Consider the following 20,626-nt stretch of genomic DNA (forward strand, 5'->3'; position numbering starts at 1 on the left):
ACAAAAAAAATTTGACACATCCTGGTTAAAAAGAGTAATTTGCTGGAGGATAATGTGCATTTGAGATGTTTGGGGTTGGAACATTTGTTGACGTATACATGGTTAATTGTGACCTTTACATGGGGACATGTCCTCTATTTCATTGATTTCTTGTACAGTGGAACAACAGTGACAGCCATTTTATGCTTTATGGTGCTTTAGAAACTTGGATTAAACTTTGGAAAAGTTAACTTAATGGGACTTGTCAGCTACAGGCGCATAAACACAGTCAATGTCAAGACTAGTGCGAACGACGTGAAGGTCTGCACAGATCGCTGCTTGTCCCCGAGTGTTTTTCTTTCCCTCCATGTGCGGCTAAAGATAAAGCTGGTGTGTTTTTCCAGCTGATGACGGTACATGCTGATTTGTCCCAAACTTGCTGATTTTACTATGCTTTCAGCTAAGGAAGGATTTCCTCCTGTTCATGTTGGATCCTGTGTGGCCAGGAAGTGGTGATTAGAGATGGGGTGTTACAGAGGAGAGGACAGGGACTTGGAAAGGAAGGGTGAAGGACAGAAAAAAAGAAAAAACAGCTGTCATTTCATTTCTTGGAGTTTTATCTTTTTAAGTTAATTCTGCTCATTATACTGATTTAAAAAAAAAAGACTATTTATACTTAAGCAAACCCAATTTACTGCTCATTTTTGATTGCTTGATGCAAGCTTTACCATTCCTAAAACAATTTCAAAGCAGTGTCGATAAAAAGTATTAGTTACATGTTTATTTATATTTTATTCTAAAAATGGCATGTCAATTTTTTTATGGCCTTATCAAAAATCAATGGAAACACCTTTGTGATACAGTAGTCTAACCAATCCTATAATTGCAGACCAACAATTTTCATGTTTCCACTGGTATTTTGATGAGTTCTGTGTCTGAGCAACCCTAATTTTCTCCACCGAATGTTATTCTTTTTAAGTCTGGGTTCTGGCTGGACAGCTTCAAAAAATGGTTGTGATTTCCAGTCAGATGAAACTTCTTGGTAAAAGGGAAACATTATTTCACATCTAAATCTGCCAGTAGCATGGACAATTTTGGGCTTTATTTTATATGATTGTGTCTTGGGTTTGAAGTTTTTCCACACTGTTTTTATTGACTAGACATGTTTTTAAAATTTGCCCCTCTCTTAAGGAAGGGAAAATTGCTGTAGCTTTACTTCAGCCAGCAAACCAGCAGTGTGCAGCAACTCATTTAAGAAAGCAATGCACCTTTACTTGCATATTTCATTCAGTAACAGGTAGTTCTGGTTACTCCATCACTTTCTCTGGCATCTCAATATGAGGACTTAAAATGTTAAAATATTAGAGGTTGGAAACTGTAACTTTAAAACTCCAGTATATGTCGACATCTAGGCCTGTCGTGATAAACGATAAATCAATTCATCGCACGATAAATTAAACCTATCGACTTCATTTTAATTATTGGCTTATCGTCTCTTCCTGCCTTTTTTTTCTTTCTGTTAATGACACTGAATTAAAAAAGGCTCAACTCTGGTGCTCTCCACTGACCCTCACTTCCTCATTTCCTTAGTGTAATGCCCAGCGCACACTACACGAGTTGTCAGCCCATTTTCAAAATAACTGGTTCGATCGTGCCCTGTGGTGTCCAGCCACAAGGTCACAAAATAATGGCTACAAGTCCAGTTAACTAATTTTAAAACCAGGCATTAATCAATGCTTTACTAGAATCTACCTGTGATGCATGTGGCTAGAGTCAGCGTAAAGTCCTGACTGAATGAAAATCATTATAACCTATTTATGTMACGTTAACGAAGAACAGCTGAAAACTTACCGGGTTTATCAACTGCGGTAGCAATTTGGCTCCAACTCCTCYCCTTGTCATTTCTATATTCTTTGCACGAAATGTTGAACAAATATTAATGTTGTTTCCACATATCATCTCCAATGTCCGCTGGACTTCGGGTTGCGCCCTGTCAGCTGTTTGGGATTCCCCTCCGTCATTTCCCCTACAGAAAGCGCAGAAGAGAATCCGCGCTTTCTGATTGGCTACCTGTCACATTCAGCGTTAAACTCCCAGTCGGGGAAAACCCCTGATTTAGATCGGAGCGGCCACGACGATCTACCACACACTACAGGATGATCGGTTACGAAATCACCAGCGACAATCTTAGATCGGCCAACGTTCTAAGATTGTCATAAGGGGGAAATTAGGGACAAAAAATCGTGTAATATGAACTATTGCATTAGGTAGTCGGATGTGCCCAGATTCTCTATTTAAATCTAGTGATTACTGAAGGGCAATATAGTATACAGGCTTCATAATCTGCACTCTTGTGGTTGTATGCAGCATTTATTTCCACTTTGGCTTTATGTTGCTTAGTTTTTATTCAAGTACGTTTTTTGTTAATGGAGACTGAGAATGCATTTTATCTTTGCTTTTGGTTGTTTTGTTTATTTAGTTTATCGGTTCCAGTGTTATGTCTTCTTTTGAAAATAAAGTGTATCTATGGCAGAAAATTACATGCATTATTACGTCATTTCCACTAAATTAGTGTCAAAAGGTCTTGAAACAATATTATCGTTTATCGCAATAATTTTTTAGACAATTAATCGCTCAGCAAAATTTGTTATTGTGACAGGCCTATCGACATCAGTTACCGGCCTGTGAGTAAAGATGTTTCATGCTAACCTCTTTGCTGTGTGACTGACTTGGAAAATTCTACAAGCATGTCTTTTATAGACAACATGAATAAAGCAGAAGCTGCCACTGTTGTAAAATACCATTAATTACTGCTAATGTTACTGTTAAAGCTTCTGTTAAGCTGTAAATGTTGTGCTGTGTCTGCGTTTGAAAGCTTTGTTCCCAGTTCCCAGTTATTTCTTAATCAAAAAATCAGACTGTAGTATCCACGGGCCAGGCTATTTTCAGACTGTTTTTGCTCACTGAATGGATCTGTGGGATAGTGTGTGAAAGCTGCTGCATGTTAATTCGTCGGTCATGCCTGGCTGCTTTTGGCTGAGGTTGTTAATTACAGCAGGCCAACCAACCACCTGATCGCTCACTGCTCCACTCACTGGTGGCACACAGGGGGCTTTTCCTGCATATTCTTTCCAGTTCCTTTTCTGTGGTGGTTGCTCTCCTCCTTGGACCAAACCTGCTCTTTATTCCATGATGCTTGGCAGGGTCCAGTTTATTGCAAAAAGAGAACGTTAAAGGAAGATTTAAGAAGTGGTGGAAAGTCATTTCAGTAAATACTTGTGAGGGAGGATATTTCTTTTTCTTTTTTTTTTCACCACCTCTGGTTTGACTAAAGCCAGAAGTGGCTTCTTTTGCTGGTGTAAAAAAGCTCAGGTAGCATCTGATGCTGAACTGCTGATGGGAACAACAATGCATGTGTACCAAGTGTTACTAGTGATAACCGGTGTGTTGTTTGCACTCTCATTTTAACTTGTATTATAGATGACTCTGATCTGCATTTTAATTACAGAAAGTAAATGACGTGTCTGATACCTTACCTTCCTTTATTGTGGGCTTTGAGTGTTGTTGGGGTCAATTGAAAGTGCTGTTATTATTGGAGGAAATCAAAAGCTGAAGCACCAAGAGAAGCCATGACTACAAAACTAGAAGGGCCCTCGAGAAGGTCCTCTCTCTGTGAGGCTGAGGTAAACGCTTTATCACTCAGCTTCTAATTCTCCCCTTTTTGTTAAACACTTAATTTAGGCTTACAGGCAGTGATAGCTCTTATCATCTTTTATCTGGCACAATATAGGTGTAACATCAACACCTTAATGGTATGTCACTTTAACACTTAGCAAATATTAGAGGGTTCTTTAAAACATTTTGTGATCATTTCAGTTTTGTTCCCTATATGTATTGTTATTAAGCTGTACAAGTGGTAAAATGTCTTTTTTTTAATTATTATTCTGGCAGGAGAATACACTCAGTCTCTCGTATTGTAACAAGAAGATTCAAAGCGGAAAAGCTGCACTTTATAGATGTACTGATCATGAACTTTAAGGCAAGTTTCAAGTTTGATACAGATTTTAGTTGACTCTGATTTCAGCCAGTAAATTTTTTCAGGTTATGGGATAGAGGTATTTATAATTAAAACTCAACAAAAAAAATACAACATAGCATAGTAATACACCTTAATAACTTTATTTTTTATGCACAAAAAATGTCAATTTTACAGCAAAAAAAACACACAAAAAAACAGCTATCCAACTTAGTATTTGAGAGGAAAATGCTCTAATTTGTTGTTAGACAATTAAATGTTTTTTTATTGTAGCTATGAGCTTTTCATAATAGGTTGTTCATTTTATATTTGAATCTGAGAGAGAGCAGTCGCTGTTAAACAGCTCCACAGTTAAACAGTTTCTCTAATATTTCAAAGACAAAATAATTACAATGTTGACATTATAAACTGATTCCAAAATCAAACTGCAGTGATTTGTATGTTTAGTGTGGTAAGCATCACTAACACACTTTCTCCTTGTAGACCATTCAATTGAGCAGAGATTATGAAAAGACTTCAAACATTTCCAAAGTCAGCTTGTTCCATTACAAGCTTAATTTGGCTCATGAGGAGGATAAAGTGGAGTGACTTGTCGGTGATACATTCACCTTACTGATAACTCCTGTCAACTATTTATTAGATTACTGAATGACAAGCTTCTTTTACACAATCTTCATACAACTTTTATTTTTAACTTCCTTACTTATACTGAAATTGACTAAATGAATATTCTCAGATGTAACTTCAGCATCTAAGGGTGCATTCACACTAACTCTATTTTGTCTGGTTTAATCAAATTCTAGTTTGTTTGCCTAGAAAGTTCAGTTCGTTTGGGGAGATGGGAATGCTCAATCAGGCTGATGTGGACCAAAAAGGTGAACTCTGATCCGGCTACAAACATAGGTCTCAGTTTGGTTCAAGTGAACTCTGGTGTGGTTGGTTCGAATGCATATGTGGATGCCAGCAGACCGGAGAATGCTTCATAAGCAGGAAGCGGGTTATACCGCAGGGCATTCTGGTTAAATGCAACTAAATCAAATGCTCAAGTCTAGTTTTAGTGGGAGAAATACCTGGGTGTTTTGGGAAGTTCTCAGTATCTTCTTCAGGTTTTTGTGTTGTTTCCTTTATGGTGGTTCTTGGTGCAGCGCCACCACAGGCAAGGAGGTAAATAGGTTTTTTTAAATGGTTTAGTCTGTTTGACAGTGTGGTGTGAAAGAGAATCGCAACTGCTGAAGGGACAAATGTTGCAATTTTGGCCCCCGGTCGACCCAAGTCAACTGGACTGTCAGGTTTGAAAATCTTATAATGTTGTTTTCAGTTTGACCTGGTAATGGATATGAATGATGCATGAACTTGTTAAAAAAATAGCAGTTTCTAATCGGTCAATATCTGATTGACTTAGTTGCGAGATGCTTAGAGACTGGATTAAAATTAAAATGATCACTTTGTATTCTATGAAATCTAAAAATGTTTTCATAGAAGAATATTTATTTTAACCTCCTAGAAGCTTGAATACAAAACGGTTAATTAAATGTAGGCTGGTTTAGACATGTTGTTGAATTGATCCTAGATGCAAACAAAACAATACTGTTATTTCAGATTTGTCCTAATCATCACTATGATACTTCTATGAGAAAGATGAAGTTAAAGACTGATACTTTTCCCTTTCAAACATTTTGATTCAATATGTTCCTAATGATATGACAATTTATGCTTGTGCAAAAAACCCCAAAAAAACTTCATGTCATTGACTATGTTTTATTTAATAGATTTGTTAAGAAACTATTCAGCAAGTGAAGTGAAAAAGCAGAAGTGGGAAAAAATAAATAGCTTCACTGTGGAAGCAATGGTGGTATTGTTAAGATAAGCATTTAGCAACACAAAGAAGTCCTGTCCTGCAATCCCTCAGTCATTAGAATAGCAAATTTAGACATGGAAATGCATGGAGGCTGGGTAAGTCACATCAAGAGTCGCTGGTGCAGGACCAGTTCCCTACAATGTGACTGGACTGCTCCTACTGGTATTTTTTGGTGACTGGAGAGCATTTATACCAGAGCAATTACAGTCAGAGCTGCAACTTTCTGGTTAGTAAGTTGAAATCTAGTAACCTCAGATTTGCAGAAAGCTCATTGTTTGTCAGTGACTGCTTGACAAGTTATCTTTTAAAAGTCAGTCAGTTTATGTTGATTAAAGAAAATTCACAATAAGTACAGATTGTCACGCTAAGCATTTTTCCAAGCAAGAATTAAGTTATGTCCAAACCATTAAAATAATGGCATTTTTATGATAAGAGAATGCAAACGAGTGACTTCAGCTGCATCTATCCCCAAACCTATCTCTGTTTGGCCTTGTTTTTACTTTATTTTCACTCTGAGGTATTGTTGCCATGTCATGTGTTTTCTAGCTTTAGCAAAACACCAGGACTCAAATATGACACAAATCATGTGGTTCTGAATGAATGGCTTATTTATTCTCTCGGCTAGCCAGCTACAGATATTAAAACACCTTTTTCCTGTTGCTTCCAAGTGTATGATGTCTATAATGTCCAGTGGAAAACCTGTTTGCTTAGTTGCACTACCTATATTGTTTCTGAATAATCAAACAACCAAGACCTGTGGTTTGCTGTGGCAGCAGATGCTATCAGGGCTCGATCATGGAGTGGGTTTATATTTATGTTGCAGGTCTAAGTGGCCAAATTCCTGTTAATCTTTAGAGGATTTAAAGCCATACAAAAATAAACACTTATCTTTTTTGCACCTAACATGTTATGGAGCCAGTTTTACGTTGGCGAATAAAGTCTGAAACATAGCTGGTTGTATGATAATTATGACACTGCATTGCTCTGAATAATGTTGCATGAAATGACAGAGTGAAAGTTCCCAGGTCTTCTATGATCAACTGCTGAGATATGCCCGTTTGTGAAGAGCGCTGCTGTGACAATTTCACACTGGTCTCTGTGCAGCCCTTTAGATCCCAATCTGTTACACAGCTAGACATTGACCACAATTCAAGACACACCCAGACAGAGCTTGGCACATCATAATGAAATTGCATGCACCATGAGCAAAGTGAAACATTCTTGACTACCAGCATTTTGCAGGAAATGCTTTTGATAATTGTTATTACAGATTAATTGATCAGAGGTTTTGAGGCTTTTTTTCATTGTTGTAAAGTTCTGAAATACTGAAAATGATTTTTAACAGCTTTCATTTTCTCGAGGAGCTATACATAAGTACTTTTTTGTCAGTAGCTTAACCATCTTTACAAAATAGCAGTGTATAAATGAAGAACATTTTAATAACAACCCAGAGTTGGAGCTTTTTCTCAGTGCCTTGTGTGTACCAGTTTGATACGTGTCAAACTTCCAGTTTCACACACGTATCTATAGAAATAAAATCCATCTGAAAAATTACAACATATTTTATTTAGTCCTGTCTCTGTCTGTTACAAGACAGATTATAGCTAAGCTAAGTGTTCTCTTGTCTACTTTTTCCAAACAGGGAAGTCATACTTTTATGTCATACTTTTTAAATAGAGATTACATTTTTTAATACTAATTGGTTTTGTGCTATTTAAAGAAGTTGCAAATTTAGTCAGAATGAAATTAATGATGTTGTTTGCTCTTAACTTGAAAGAAGCCTCTTTTCCAAAAGCATCAAAAAGGCCATTGAACATTTTTCATAACATCAATATCGAGTTTGTAATTTTATTGTCATGATAACCCTCAAACACAGTTGAAAGGAATGGCATAGTTGAAATGGAGTGATAGCAAGATTTCCTAAAGGTTGTGCAGATTCTTATTTGCCAAAATATCACCCTGTTTAAAAAAAAGGCAATTTACATAATGAGAATACGGTTTCCTTTTGAGGTTAACCCACCACCATTCAGTCTTGTGTAAAATTGTCCAGCTGTTCACCAGCAGATCTGTCACTGTAGCTCAGCATAATATAAAATATCATCCCTAAAGATTTGGAATATTTCATCATGATCATAAAAGGGTTTATAACATTAGATCGATTTCAGTACTTATTTCACATCTTTCCAGGCCACTGAGTTGGGTAAATTGGATAATTTTGTATGCATATGAGCTAAATAAAAGATTGGACTTTTTTTTATATGCAAAATACATCTACAAAATGCAATGAGAAAAACCCATCACTGTTTCAACTTATCTTTGACCAGAGGTTATTTTATTTCTTCCAGGAAGGTGTTTGCTTCTCTTCATTATTTCTCTCTGTCAGTCGTACCCTTCAGGTGTTCTTCACTGGGGTCCTTAAAGAGTACCGTTTTTTTTCTTCCTGAAGTTGCTGCCAGAAAAACACATCTCCCTTATATTCTTTCTGGCACGAATATAGGGCACCTGCAGTGTTAGTTACCCAGCGCTGATGCAAATGAGCTTGTCTAATCAAAGACTTGATTGGGGCTGGTTTTGTGTATGACCTGGCATATTAATGACTTCGCCTCAAGTGGTGTAGTGGATGGCATATATTGGACTTTTCCCACAGGATCAAATCTGATTCCAACTCTTACTTCCACGGTAAAGATGTATTTGATATGTTGTGTGCTGATTAAGCTTGAATAAAGGTTGGTGGGCAGAGTAGGATGATGTTTAAATGTTTAAACTTGCCATAGGTTTCAGTTGGCTAAATGACCTTCACCTACTTGTTTACTCAGCAAGCAATTAGAGTGCACACAGTAGTGTCACACACATCTTGTTAGCTGAGCTTAAAACAACAAAAAAAGGCACACTAACTATTCACGTGGAACTGCAGTAATAGTTTAAACTCAGCCTTTCCTTGGTTTACTCATGTGAAGCTCTTATGAACTGAACGTATGCTTCAAAAAACAGAGTTTATTTGTGATGAAGATGAGACCAACAAGCTGAGCCATCTTTAACTCATAATGAACTGCTAACATCTGCTTCCTTAGAGCATTACAAAAGGATACAGTGGTTTTGTGCCTTGCAAAATAAATGTCAACTTTGGTCACACATTATCATTTTCCAGCTGGTCGTCTGATGTGGGTGTAGAAGAGCTAATATTCGCTGGTGGTTAACAGGAAATGTATCACAATGGAAAACCCTCTCATCTGACCCAAACCGGTTTATTGCTGGAGTTTTTAGCTTGAGCACACTTATCGAAGATTGTAGGTCACTAAATCATTACGTTATCAGCATCAGCAGTTCTCAAGACTGCTCGGGTAACATTAGTTCTTAATAAAAAGGTTGAAAGTAACACCTCACGGAGTTGCCTTTTTTACTGCATTGCTAAGTAATCAAGATTATATTAGTGAACCCCTTTCACAATTAAACACCTTTCTTTCTTTATAGTATAAACTTCACAAGAAGAAATCTAAAATCAAATGATGTGCCTTCAGGTCTGCAGAATTACTTTGTGTTTTGATATCTTGACTATAATCTGGCATAATTTAGTGTAAAAATCCCAGAATATCAAAACTTTTAAGAACACTCATTAATCGGCCATTATTAAAAAATATTGGTTAATCTTTAATGTGAATTTATGTATTTTGTCAAAAGGAAATACATGGATATTAGAACTCTTGAAATAAGTGTCAAAATAGATAATATAAAATACATTTTAAAATGATTTTTCAAAGACAGAAGTTGGTGCAAGGTTGTATTTTCTCTAGCTCAGACAGGTTGCAGAGTCTGAAATGTATACCATTGCATACACCACACACTGACATTTGGTCAAATGTTTTTCAGCAAGCTGGACGTTAACCACAATATTTTTGTAGCCATGAAGGTCCTGGCCAAATTCCAGCTGAACGCATGACCTCTTTTCCTTATCAGAAATGATAGTGAGAAGCATAGTCCATGGATTTTTCAAAAAAAGCTAAGGTCAAGGGTCTTCTTGGGTTAATGTGAGGCTGCTTTATCCATTTCAGAACCAGCTGTGATGTGTATTTGTGTTTATTGTCCTGTTAGAGCAAATAATTATGTTGAAATTTCAACCATCAAGCTGCTCATTTGAGGTAAAGTTTATGAATCTTGAAGTAGTTCTCTCCTTTTATTCTATTTACTTTGTGCTGTACATCAGAACAACTGGCAATAGAACAGACCCTCATCATGATGTTACCACCACCATACTTGATACCGTGTTCTTGTCTCACCTCAAATCCTCAAAACCTAACCTCTCATGATTGGGACCAAAAAGCTTTGGCTCCTATTTTCAGCCACGCTCTAAAATATTCTTTCTGTTAGCAACAGCTTCTTTTTTTTTGGTGGAACAGCCTCTCAGTTCCTCTCAGATCATGTAAAATTGTAAAACAGTAACACAGCTTTACTGTTCATGAACTTTAGTTAACGAGTCTACCAGTATCTGTCTATGGTGGACTCTTACCTATTCATGGTTCAGTAGTTTTCTATGAAATGTGATTCCTAATTGTTTGGTGAAAATCTGACTATTGAGATATTCTTAGGGCATACAAAAGAAAATTCATGTTGGCAGCCAGTCTAGTCATTTTCCTTGGTGCTGATTGGCTGTATCCCCATTGATAAGGAACACTGTGGATATTAGCATCTAGTACCAGAATGGTTTTCACAGTGTTCATTGATGCATATTAAGATATATTTGGTGATTGTAGATGGTTGTAAACATTTTTAGAGGTAGAATCTTTCAGGTATGTTAGTAATTCCTAGGAGGTCTGTAGTTCGTAACCACCATGAATATCACGACTTCCCTGTACTAGTATAACAAAATGCTCTGAGTTTGCTTAGGCTGTTATTTTTATCTCAATTTTTAAAAGCTTTGAAATGGTAGAATTAAGTTTGTTTCTTTTTGTGTGTTTGGAAAATGAAGCCAAACTTAGTGTATTTCATTTTGTATTTAGGTCAAGGTCTCCGCCTCTCTTAAAAGCTCTCTTTTCTGGTGTTTTTCCCAGCTACATTTTACACAAGCCCTCTTGTCTTAAACAAGGGAGTTTTAGCAGAAGAAGAAGTGTCATTTGAGGAAAACGGTTACTTTGTTGGGCTCAGAGGATATAGTGTCATCCTCAGCATTCCCAGGCTCAGGGAACAGCTTCTGTATCGTTCAGTCCTTATGCTGAGGACACCTGAGAAGTCTGTTCTGAGCAGTGAATGAATCTCTGTGGCTACTTGTGCAACTCGACCGAAATAGCATTCTGAAAAAGCAAACCCTACAGGAATAAGGTTGAGAAATCTCCACCATCTTTGTACATAGTGAAACTCATTACTAGCATAATAATAGGCAGCAGTAATAGAGGTATAACATTTTTAGTGAAAATCCATTACCAGTTCCAGCTGCCACAGCTCTAGGTGGCACGAACTGACAATTTCCACAGTGCTGGGCGTTCTGTCTCCAAGATTACGCTTCTTAGATACTGATTGTAAAGTGTCCGCTTAGTTGAGCAACCTTCAAACTTAATAATAATGCAGATAGAAGGCTTGATGTCCTTTATATTTACTGATATTTCACAGTGAAAAAATTGACAGAAGATACTGCTGCTTGTCAACCAAACACCCCCAAGAAACATTCAGTATTATTGTCCCAGTGCTAATAACTCATAGTTGGTTCAGAAAAGCTTGGTAATTATACTAAAATATTTGCTGCTCTGCAAGCATCTAATTTGCGCTCAAAATGAATAAATTTTTAATCAGTTAATTCATTTAATGGTATATGAAATGGCATGCAACTAAACAAAACAATGTTGCTGTTTGATCTAAATGTATGGAAGAGATGGACACTTATTGATTTACTCAATCTTTTGAATCCTGGGTTTGTGTTTTTGTATGAAGTTTATGAAAATATTTTATTATTAAGAGCTAAATATTTACTTATTCTACATATACTTGTCACTTCTACATATACTTGTCACTTATAGATATTTTGAAACTGGAATTAATAAGCTGTTGGTTATAATTCTTTACTGTTTGATGCATGTTAAAATCTAAAGTTTAGCAAAGTTCAGCTTAGCTTGAAACATATCAGGCTATTGATTTTTGAGGACAAAAGTAGCCTTAATATTTAGAGCTATATCATATCCTTTTTCTATTTTAATAACTACTCTGACAGACCATCGACTGACTTTATCAAATCTATCTGATAGAACTGAAAATGTTATAAATCATACGTTAAATTAAATCTTTCTGTATATTATTTTTCACATTTGCCTTTATGAACACTCTAGTTTTTCCTCCACTTGGTTAATTATAATTTCTTTTAAGTGTTTTAACTGCCAGTAGCATCTGATAACCTGCATGATAAATGCACCTATATGAGATAACATTAAGCCACAAGGATGCTGACATATTGAAACTGCCTGTTTTTGTTGAAATAATTGCTAATTGATTGTTGGAACTGAAATAAAAAATTATCCTGAAATTAGTTAAACTCTGTCTCAGTGTCGCAGCTTTAGGTACTCCATTTACACGATTTATTCTCCAGTGGAGTTGGTGTGTGGTTTTGTTGCATTTAGATGTGCATTACTTGAGTGATAGACCTTTTAATTTCCCTCATAAAGCTCTGCAGATTGTCCTTTTACATCAAGGCTGAAATCTAATAGCAATTTTGTCTGTGACTCAATTTTCCCCATCATGCGTCCTCATTATTTCTGCTTTAATCTGGGAACACAGATAAGTGGTCTGGGCTTCTCTCACATTGTACATCATTCCAGCACTCCCCAGGAGCTGGACAGCTTCTGGAAGGTTTCCAGTTAACCATGTGGTACAGGAGACGTTGCAACAGAAGGTGAACCTTAATTGCTGTTATTTTTCCAGGACTCCTCCTGACCTACATTTAATTATTCAGAATCAGCCCATCTTATGTTCTGCAAGTAAAGCAAAAGCTGGATCTTCTTTGTATCATAAATGTATGATTTTATACCCAATATCTGTTTTTTATGGTAAGGTTTTTTTGTGCTGTGCAAATTGTTAAAAAAAACAATCGTTTGAAGCAGTCAGACAGAAATATTTAACATGAAGGCTTTTTTAAGCAATGGAGGTGGAAATGTAAATATGATTTTTAGCATGCCACTCGCCTGTTTTGGTGTACTTGCATTTGGATAAAATCAATGTTCAGCATTGCACTCCAACTCTTACCTTGCAAAAGTATTAAATCCCTGCATACGTCTACCCATTTTGTCACTATACGTAACCTTTATGTTTTGGGGATTGTATGCGACATAAAATTCTGAATAATAAAATGATGATTATCAACAAATGTTTACGCATAAAAATATGAAATGTGTTATTCACATGTATTTAGCCCCTTTACTTGCATACCCCTCAATAAAATCCGGTGCAACCATTTGCCGACAGAAGTTAACTCAAAACGGTGAAACATAGTGGTGACGGCATCATGATGTTGAGATGAGGTCTGGAACCACTTTGACTAAAAACAAGTGGGGCTAAATAGGAAAATCCTTAAAGAAAACCTGTTAAATGCTGCAAATACATGAAATTGGGTGGAGGGTTACTTCCTAGCAGGACACCAACCAACACCTACAACGAAACACTAAATGAAAACACTTTCTCTTCAGTGGTTGCATACCCACAAGCAGTGCAACAAACATCAACTTTGTCACCCTTTTTAAATATGCAGATGTGTAACCTGACTGACACAACTGCACTGTCCCAGAAAAAACAGGCAGTTAATAATCTCTTCCACATGTTTGCAGAAGACTTATTGGACCTAAAAGGCAAAGGAGATGAGGTGAAGGAGCAGAGAGAAAACTTCATCTCATTTGTTCAACCATTAACACCATTATGTATGCAGAGTCTTCTTGTGGAGCTGCCTTTAGAGTTAAACACCTACCTCTCCTTTCTCTAAATGTTGACCATGTAAACAAAGAAGCAGAGCTGTGTCTCTTGGTGATGTTATGATATTTTTAACTGCATTTTATCACTGAATCTACTGTTCCCTTCAATATCTCCCCTTAGTATCAAACTTCCATGCCATTAAACATTATCAAATGTTAATGGTATGTCTGTTTAGCGCTCGTTGCAATATTTCACTTAACTTTACTAATGCTATGGAGCTACCAACATGTACTTGTACTGACCAATGATTCCTTCTGTAAATAAATGACAACCGAGTCGGACCTCTTTGTTTACACAACTTGGTGATTCTCAGAGGGCTTACGGTTTTTTCTGTTTTTTTTATAGAATCATTTACATAGTGATTTGAAATAGAAAAAGGTAGACTACATATTGTTCTCAGACATACAGATGTTTTACATTTTGGAATTTATTGGCATGAAAGTGTGGGACATTATGAATTTACTTTGCAATTCTGGCTTATACATAATATGTGTTCTGGCTTTGCTTTGACACTGAATATTGTACAAATTCATCGGTTCAGAATTAGAAGTATATGTAATGTACTAACTGGAAACTCACCATAAATACTTTAAAACCAGAGTTGTTAATGGACAATCTATGAGGGCGTGTCCTCTGTCTGTGAAAGCTGTTAGTCTGCAGGTTAAAGTTCATTGTTTTATTTTTATTTTTTTCAAATTCATTTATCACTAAATTACATTAGTTGTTAGTTGAAAGAGAAATAATAAGTTTAAGTGTATACAAAAACATGTTGTTAGGCTGAAAAAAAATATGTAATTTTAGGAAACACTTTGTAGGTATTGGTTTGCTGTGATACTCTGACAGAATGTGTGTTTGACCCAGAAATTACAAATGATCTGAACCGGAACACTGTGCACGATTACTTCAGTAGTTATGTCAGCAAACTATCTTGAATGATAATTGCAATGCCTCATATGTCAACAAACCATCTTAAATAATGATAACAAAACTATATGAATAGAGTGAGGCAGATCTCCAGGATGGGAGCTCCAAGTCTCTATATCCCCACATCCCCCACCCCAATTTATTTTTTAGCTAATTGTTGCAAATTTGTGTCTACTGACACTACTTTTTGGGAAATTGTGTGCATCTTGGTGAGTGGAATGAAGCTAAAGTTGGTGTTTCTGATACCAAAGAGATTTTTATTTATTTATTAAGTTTTTTTTACAAAACTATTAATTTATTTTAATTTCTTTTCATAATGGTCTTATTTAAATAAACTAGTGTACATTTTCAGTCTACAAAACATGATTCTGTATCACACAATCATGATTCTCTTCTTAACATTTTTATTCTTTTTCTGTCCACAGACATCATTGACAAGAGTGAACTAAAGGCATTCTTTGAAAGCAACTGCTCACAGATTTATTTTATCTTCTATGAAAATTTCATTACACTGGAAAGCAGCTTAAAACAAAAAGGTAAGAACCCAGCATGTCAGTTTCACTGGAGCTTCAGCGCTTTGGTGTCTCTGTGCTTCTAACGATCATGTTCTTGCCAAATATATTTCATTTCCACTCTCTATTTTTTTTTTTTTTCTTTTGTGTGTTTTCAGGGAACAAATCTCAAAGGGAAGAGCTGGACTCTATCCTCTTTATTTTTGAAGTAAGTCAGTTATCCTCTATTCATGTCCCAGATCCACCTACAACCTACTGTAGTCTACAACCTGTTTTTCAGCTCAGCTCTGGGGTGGGATCGTAATTGCAATCGTCTTAGAACTCTGCTAGCTACCTGTATTCAAGAACCTGAATAGCAAGAACGGATTGTGAAAAACAAAACAAAGCAACAAAAAAAAAAAAAACACGCTAAGCTCAATCATTACTTCTTTTTAAAAGCCCAGAGTTAATGCAAATCTCAGAGGGCACGTCCAAAGTGTGTGTGAGATGATGGATCTGGGGGTTAAAGTCCTTTTACATTTTTTTTTTACCTCACTGCAAAGCCAGCTCAAGTTTCAAGTACAAACAATCAGCTCTCTAGTTACATTTGCTATGGGCAGGTCTTTAAAGATGGCAGCAAAACAAAATGGAAGGTGGACTCTCTGATCCTTTTTGTTCAGTATGTCATTTTCAACATTTTCTGTCAACCTTTCTCTCTACTTTTCATCAAAAAAACCACCCCGGCTGTCATTACACAGACACTCATCTGACCTGTAAATAGATCCTGGATTCACTCCTCTTCCATATTTATGGAGTCAATATTGAAAGCAGCTTAACCCTCATTTGTCCCCTTTTAGCCCCCGTCTGTGACAACGTGTGCTTTCACCCGTGCGCTGAGTAGATAAGCTTGCTTTGAGTGGGTGTGTACAGGACAGTTACAGAGTTTCTTTGATCCTGAGCTCTGGTACACTACATTAACTTACTCTATCCCAACTGTTATATTAGTCATTTTTCACCGTATGTGATCTTAAATTTGTTATCAGAGGCTGTGACTTTCATCTGGTTTAACCAGGTGTTTTGTTATGTACCAATTGGTATGGCATGAAAATACAGTTCACTGTTGAATATTTTTATACAGCAAATCCACACATGAACGGCTAATGTTGCCTAAGAATGAATCTAGAGTCTTAATGCAAGGGGAATAATTGGAAAGAAATTTGTATCATTAATTTTAATCAAAAGAAGAGAATAAATTAATTCCTCTTTATTAAATCTGGCTTCAAATCCAGTTTAATAATTGTCTGGAATAAAATCCAATTTGTGTTTGCAGGACCGTATAAAGCTTTGTCACACGGTTTAATTCGATTGGACAGGTTAAAAAGAATAACACATCTCTACTAACCATATTCGTTGTACGAATATTTTGGGTCACCAGAAAAATTTGAATATGGTGTCTCAGCAGCATTCAGATGTTTGTTGTGTATTGTAGTTGCATGTTTTCTTTGAGTTTGCTGCATGGGGATTACTTTTCAGCCATGATCAGGCATGTGACCCCTTTTTCTGTGGCTTGCAGAGGGGGGAGTGTGAGCTCCCATGCTGATCCCTGGTACCTTGAGGGGGTACGGTTTTGTCCCTGCCGATAAGCTCTATTGGAGTTCTCCAACCCCCATTTGACCAGCAGCCATCGCTGCTTCCTTCCAGGATTTTATTCGAGTCTGCTGCCTCAGAGATTTCAGCAAAAAGCATATGTTAAATGTTGCAACTTGATTGATGTACAACCCTTATCTGGGTTAGAATCCAGAGAGATTTTCAAATGAAAAGATTTTGGAAGCAAAATAATTACATCCATATCAGCATTAATTTATGGTTATTTCACTTCTGCTTTAGATCAATTGCTGTTTAGGAACTGTTATAATTTAGCCCAGATGTAGAGGCTTTTGTATTTATGGAGAAGCGATGGGCAATTATTGCATTACTTGTCATTAGTGCTGGAAACAAATAATCATAAGAGTTGAGATTTATCATGATAATGGTAAACATTGAATGAGGATGTCAGTAATCACTCAAATCAGTTTTGTTGGGATTATTAGTCTTACTTTTTAAATTTGTTCTACATCAACTATTATAAACGTGAACATATTTCAGTTATACAGTAATTACCATTGTAACTGAAATATGTACTGATAATGTATTTAATGTATCTGGGTCTGCGTAAGTAGACTATGTGAGAATTATTTATTAAGTTAGATTTCTAGGTAATATTTCATTTCCAAATTGATAATGGTGTTTGTGAAAGAGGTAGTGATTTTTTTAGGGGGTTCAAAAATGACTATCTTAGGAAGATGGCAATATTTGCAGTATGTTCACACATTGCATGCTACTGTGTTTATGCTCACAGTTGACATGGATTTTAGTTGATGTAACATAAGTAAAGGCCATGTGGTTTGAATTACAGAAAATCCTGCTTAATACAATTACAACTGATAGAATTTGCCTTAATTCACAAATAGACAAAATAAAATCAAAACTCTGCATGAGTGTTTTGATTGCCTAAGTCTATGTGAGAACTACAAACACCAAGGACAAATGCCCTGATGAAGTTCAGAGCATTGACATGCAATGTTGATGGCTATATCGGGCTTTTGTTGCTGACCTGAGTGACTTCTATAAATGTTGAGTATTTTAAATATACTTTTTATGCATGGATCTTAACATTTATATTTGTTTTTTTATATTGTTATTGAAATTATACTTGCGTTATGTCAAAGTATAATTCTCAGATTTAATTCATTTTTATCCTTGGTAAACATTTCTATATTGAACTTACAATATGTGGTTCTCTATATTGAAGAACATTTTATTATCCAGCTTGTTTTTACAAGTGAAAAGGAGAGGTATAGGCAAATCCTTTTATGACAGACACTGAGTAAAGCTGTAAATGTAAGACCAGAGTCTGTTTTATAAGGCAGTTTTTGCTGTCACAAGACCAGAGTGAGTTTCTGAGCCCTTCAGGGACTCCTGACTTGTTTATGCTCCCACATGACTCTTCACCGTCAGAGAGCATTTTTTTCATCTTGGTGCCAGTGAGGTTGTGGGACCGGTTAAGGGACAGCCTTGGAACCAGCAACATTTAGAAGGAAGTGTGTGCCAGGACCCTTTTCTCTCCAGGATATGGCCTTGCTGTGACCTCTTGTCTATCAACCGGACCTGAATCAGCATTCCAAATTCCCTCTACTGTCCTCTCTTCCAATCTCCCTTTCCACCTTTAAAGGATATTTCATTGGTATTTGTCTTCTTTGTTTGTCGGAGAAGCAAGATAATTGTAGTTAACAAATATAATTGATGAATGCTGAACAAATGTCACTGGGCAAATGGTGAGATAGGCAGGTCACCGATCCATGACAACACTTCTGTCAACACTTCTGACAGTTTTAAAATACTGTCAGGGAAACCTGAGTGCCCACAGAATCATTTAGATCTTTCTGTTTTCTCACAGTTCTCAGGATCAGAACTAATCAAAGAAAAGCAGTTTTGGTTTTTCCTCTCCTACTTATCTTTCTCAAAAACTGAAATGTGAAGAAACTGGTGGATCCCTCAAATCAGGACTGATGCTTTCATGTACGTGTCAAATTTCATCAGTTAATTTGTATCATGTCTAAGCTATTTGTTTTAAACATGCATTTCTTGCTTAGAATGTGATTTTATTACCTCTCTTCTCTTTTCATGTGAAGCACTTTAAATTAGTACTTTTGCAGATGAATTGTGCAATACAGACACACTTGCTTTGCCTAATTAGAGTAATTGCAGGCTGCTGCTGCCACCCACTGGCCTTTGAGGAGAATGAAGCCAGCCATGTAATTCTGGTCATTCTATTGGAGATTTTTGCTTTATGTTAATGTTTATAGTCTGATTTTGACATTTCTTAAAATTTATTTAGGATATTTTTAGTTTAGCTATCAATGCTTTGTTTAAAAATAAAATGGCATAAGAAGTAAACCGTTTGACTTGGCACATGTATTTAGTGGCAGTCTTAAAGCTTTAAGTTGTTACCATGCTTCTCATAAGTTTGCCACATTTAATGTGCTCTTAGTGCAGTGCTGTGTGTGTAGTTTTTCAGTTTTTTATTTTTTTTATTAGTTTCATCCTTGGATGTTGTGATCCTCTCCATGTCGTCAAAAATCCCTAACACTGTGTAAATGACAAATGTTCCTCGGAGAACAATATACGTCTGTTGCTTCCCTTTGAAAAGCCCTCATAAACTACCTATATTCACTGTCATGTTCTGGCTCTGCCACTGGAAACCTAAGTGCGGATCATGTAAATGTGTTAAGGCAGCGGTAGTACCACAATAATGCCTCTATCTTTATGCTGGAGTATGGCTGCAGATTACAGTAACTCCTCCAACCTCTAGCCCTGCAGACTCTGTATTCGCCTCATATTCCACACTAAATTCATCACGTTGGTGCTTCTGTTCCCTCACTGCAGGGAATTCTTCTGCGTTAGCTATCCATCTCTCTTTGTTGATGCTCTCAGACAGGAAAGACAACGTTATTGTGTCTGTACACGCACACACTCACACTTAGGGAAGGGCTTAAGTAGGCTACCATGCTGTGCTGCAGCCTGGCATAATGTCTCTGCTGACCCAGGGAGAAGTACAGCTCCAGTACAGGGATGTAAGAATCCCACGTGGGATCAATAATAAGGTACAGCTTCCCATCTGGACACGCATATCATCGTGTCTGTGGAATCGGATCAGAAAGAAGTTAAACAGAACAGATTGTTATCATGTCTTCCCTTAAAGCGATACATGCTTCATTTTCTCTGCTGCCACAGTCAATGGCTAGAATTTAGAGTGAGGAAAAAGAAGCAAGTGTGGTGCTGAAAAACGGAGACATCCAAGAAACGGGGACCACAGCTACATCAGCTAAATCCACCAGCTAGAACCAGGTTGAACCCTCTTTTTCCCCTTCCAGTTGCTTTAATTCTCTCTGGAACAGATTCAACAATGTTCTGCAAACATTCCTCAGAGATTTTGGTCCCTTATTATCATGGTAGATTCAAGTACTTCCTGCATGTTTGTCAGCTGCATATCCACAATGGAAACTTCCCTTTACACCACATGCCGGTTGCATTGGATTGAGATCTGGTGACAGTGGAGGTCGTTGGAGTTCAGTGGATTCATTGTAATATTTAAGAAACCATTTTGTGATGATTTAAGGTTTGCTACATGGGATATTATCCTGTTTGGTCAGTAGGTAACTTCAGGGGGTACGCTCAAGGTAGCAGCAATACACAAGCAGTGTCCATCCATCCATCCATCCATCCATCCATCCATCCATCCATCCATCCATCCATCCATCCATCCATCCATCCATCCATCCATCCATCCATCCATCC

At 36.8% G+C, this 20,626-nt stretch overlaps 1 protein-coding gene across 7 annotated transcripts in view; it reads left to right on the top strand.

Annotated features, from left to right (window-relative positions):
- ralgapa2 (Ral GTPase activating protein catalytic subunit alpha 2) overlaps positions 1-20,626 on the top strand; it is a 108,162-nt gene that overhangs the window by 2,224 nt on the left and 85,312 nt on the right. For all 7 annotated transcript variants that reach the window (XM_017302569.1, XM_008399567.2, XM_008399570.2 and 4 more), the window contains exons 2-3: positions 15,164-15,274; positions 15,409-15,458. In XM_017302569.1, the coding sequence (XP_017158058.1) occupies positions 15,164-15,274; positions 15,409-15,458 (161 nt within the window). The remainder of the gene's footprint in view (positions 1-15,163; positions 15,275-15,408; positions 15,459-20,626) is intronic.

The sequence above is a fragment of the Poecilia reticulata genome, linkage group LG22, assembly GCF_000633615.1.
Source record: "Poecilia reticulata strain Guanapo linkage group LG22, Guppy_female_1.0+MT, whole genome shotgun sequence".
In the NCBI taxonomy this organism is placed as follows: domain Eukaryota; kingdom Metazoa; phylum Chordata; class Actinopteri; order Cyprinodontiformes; family Poeciliidae; genus Poecilia; species Poecilia reticulata.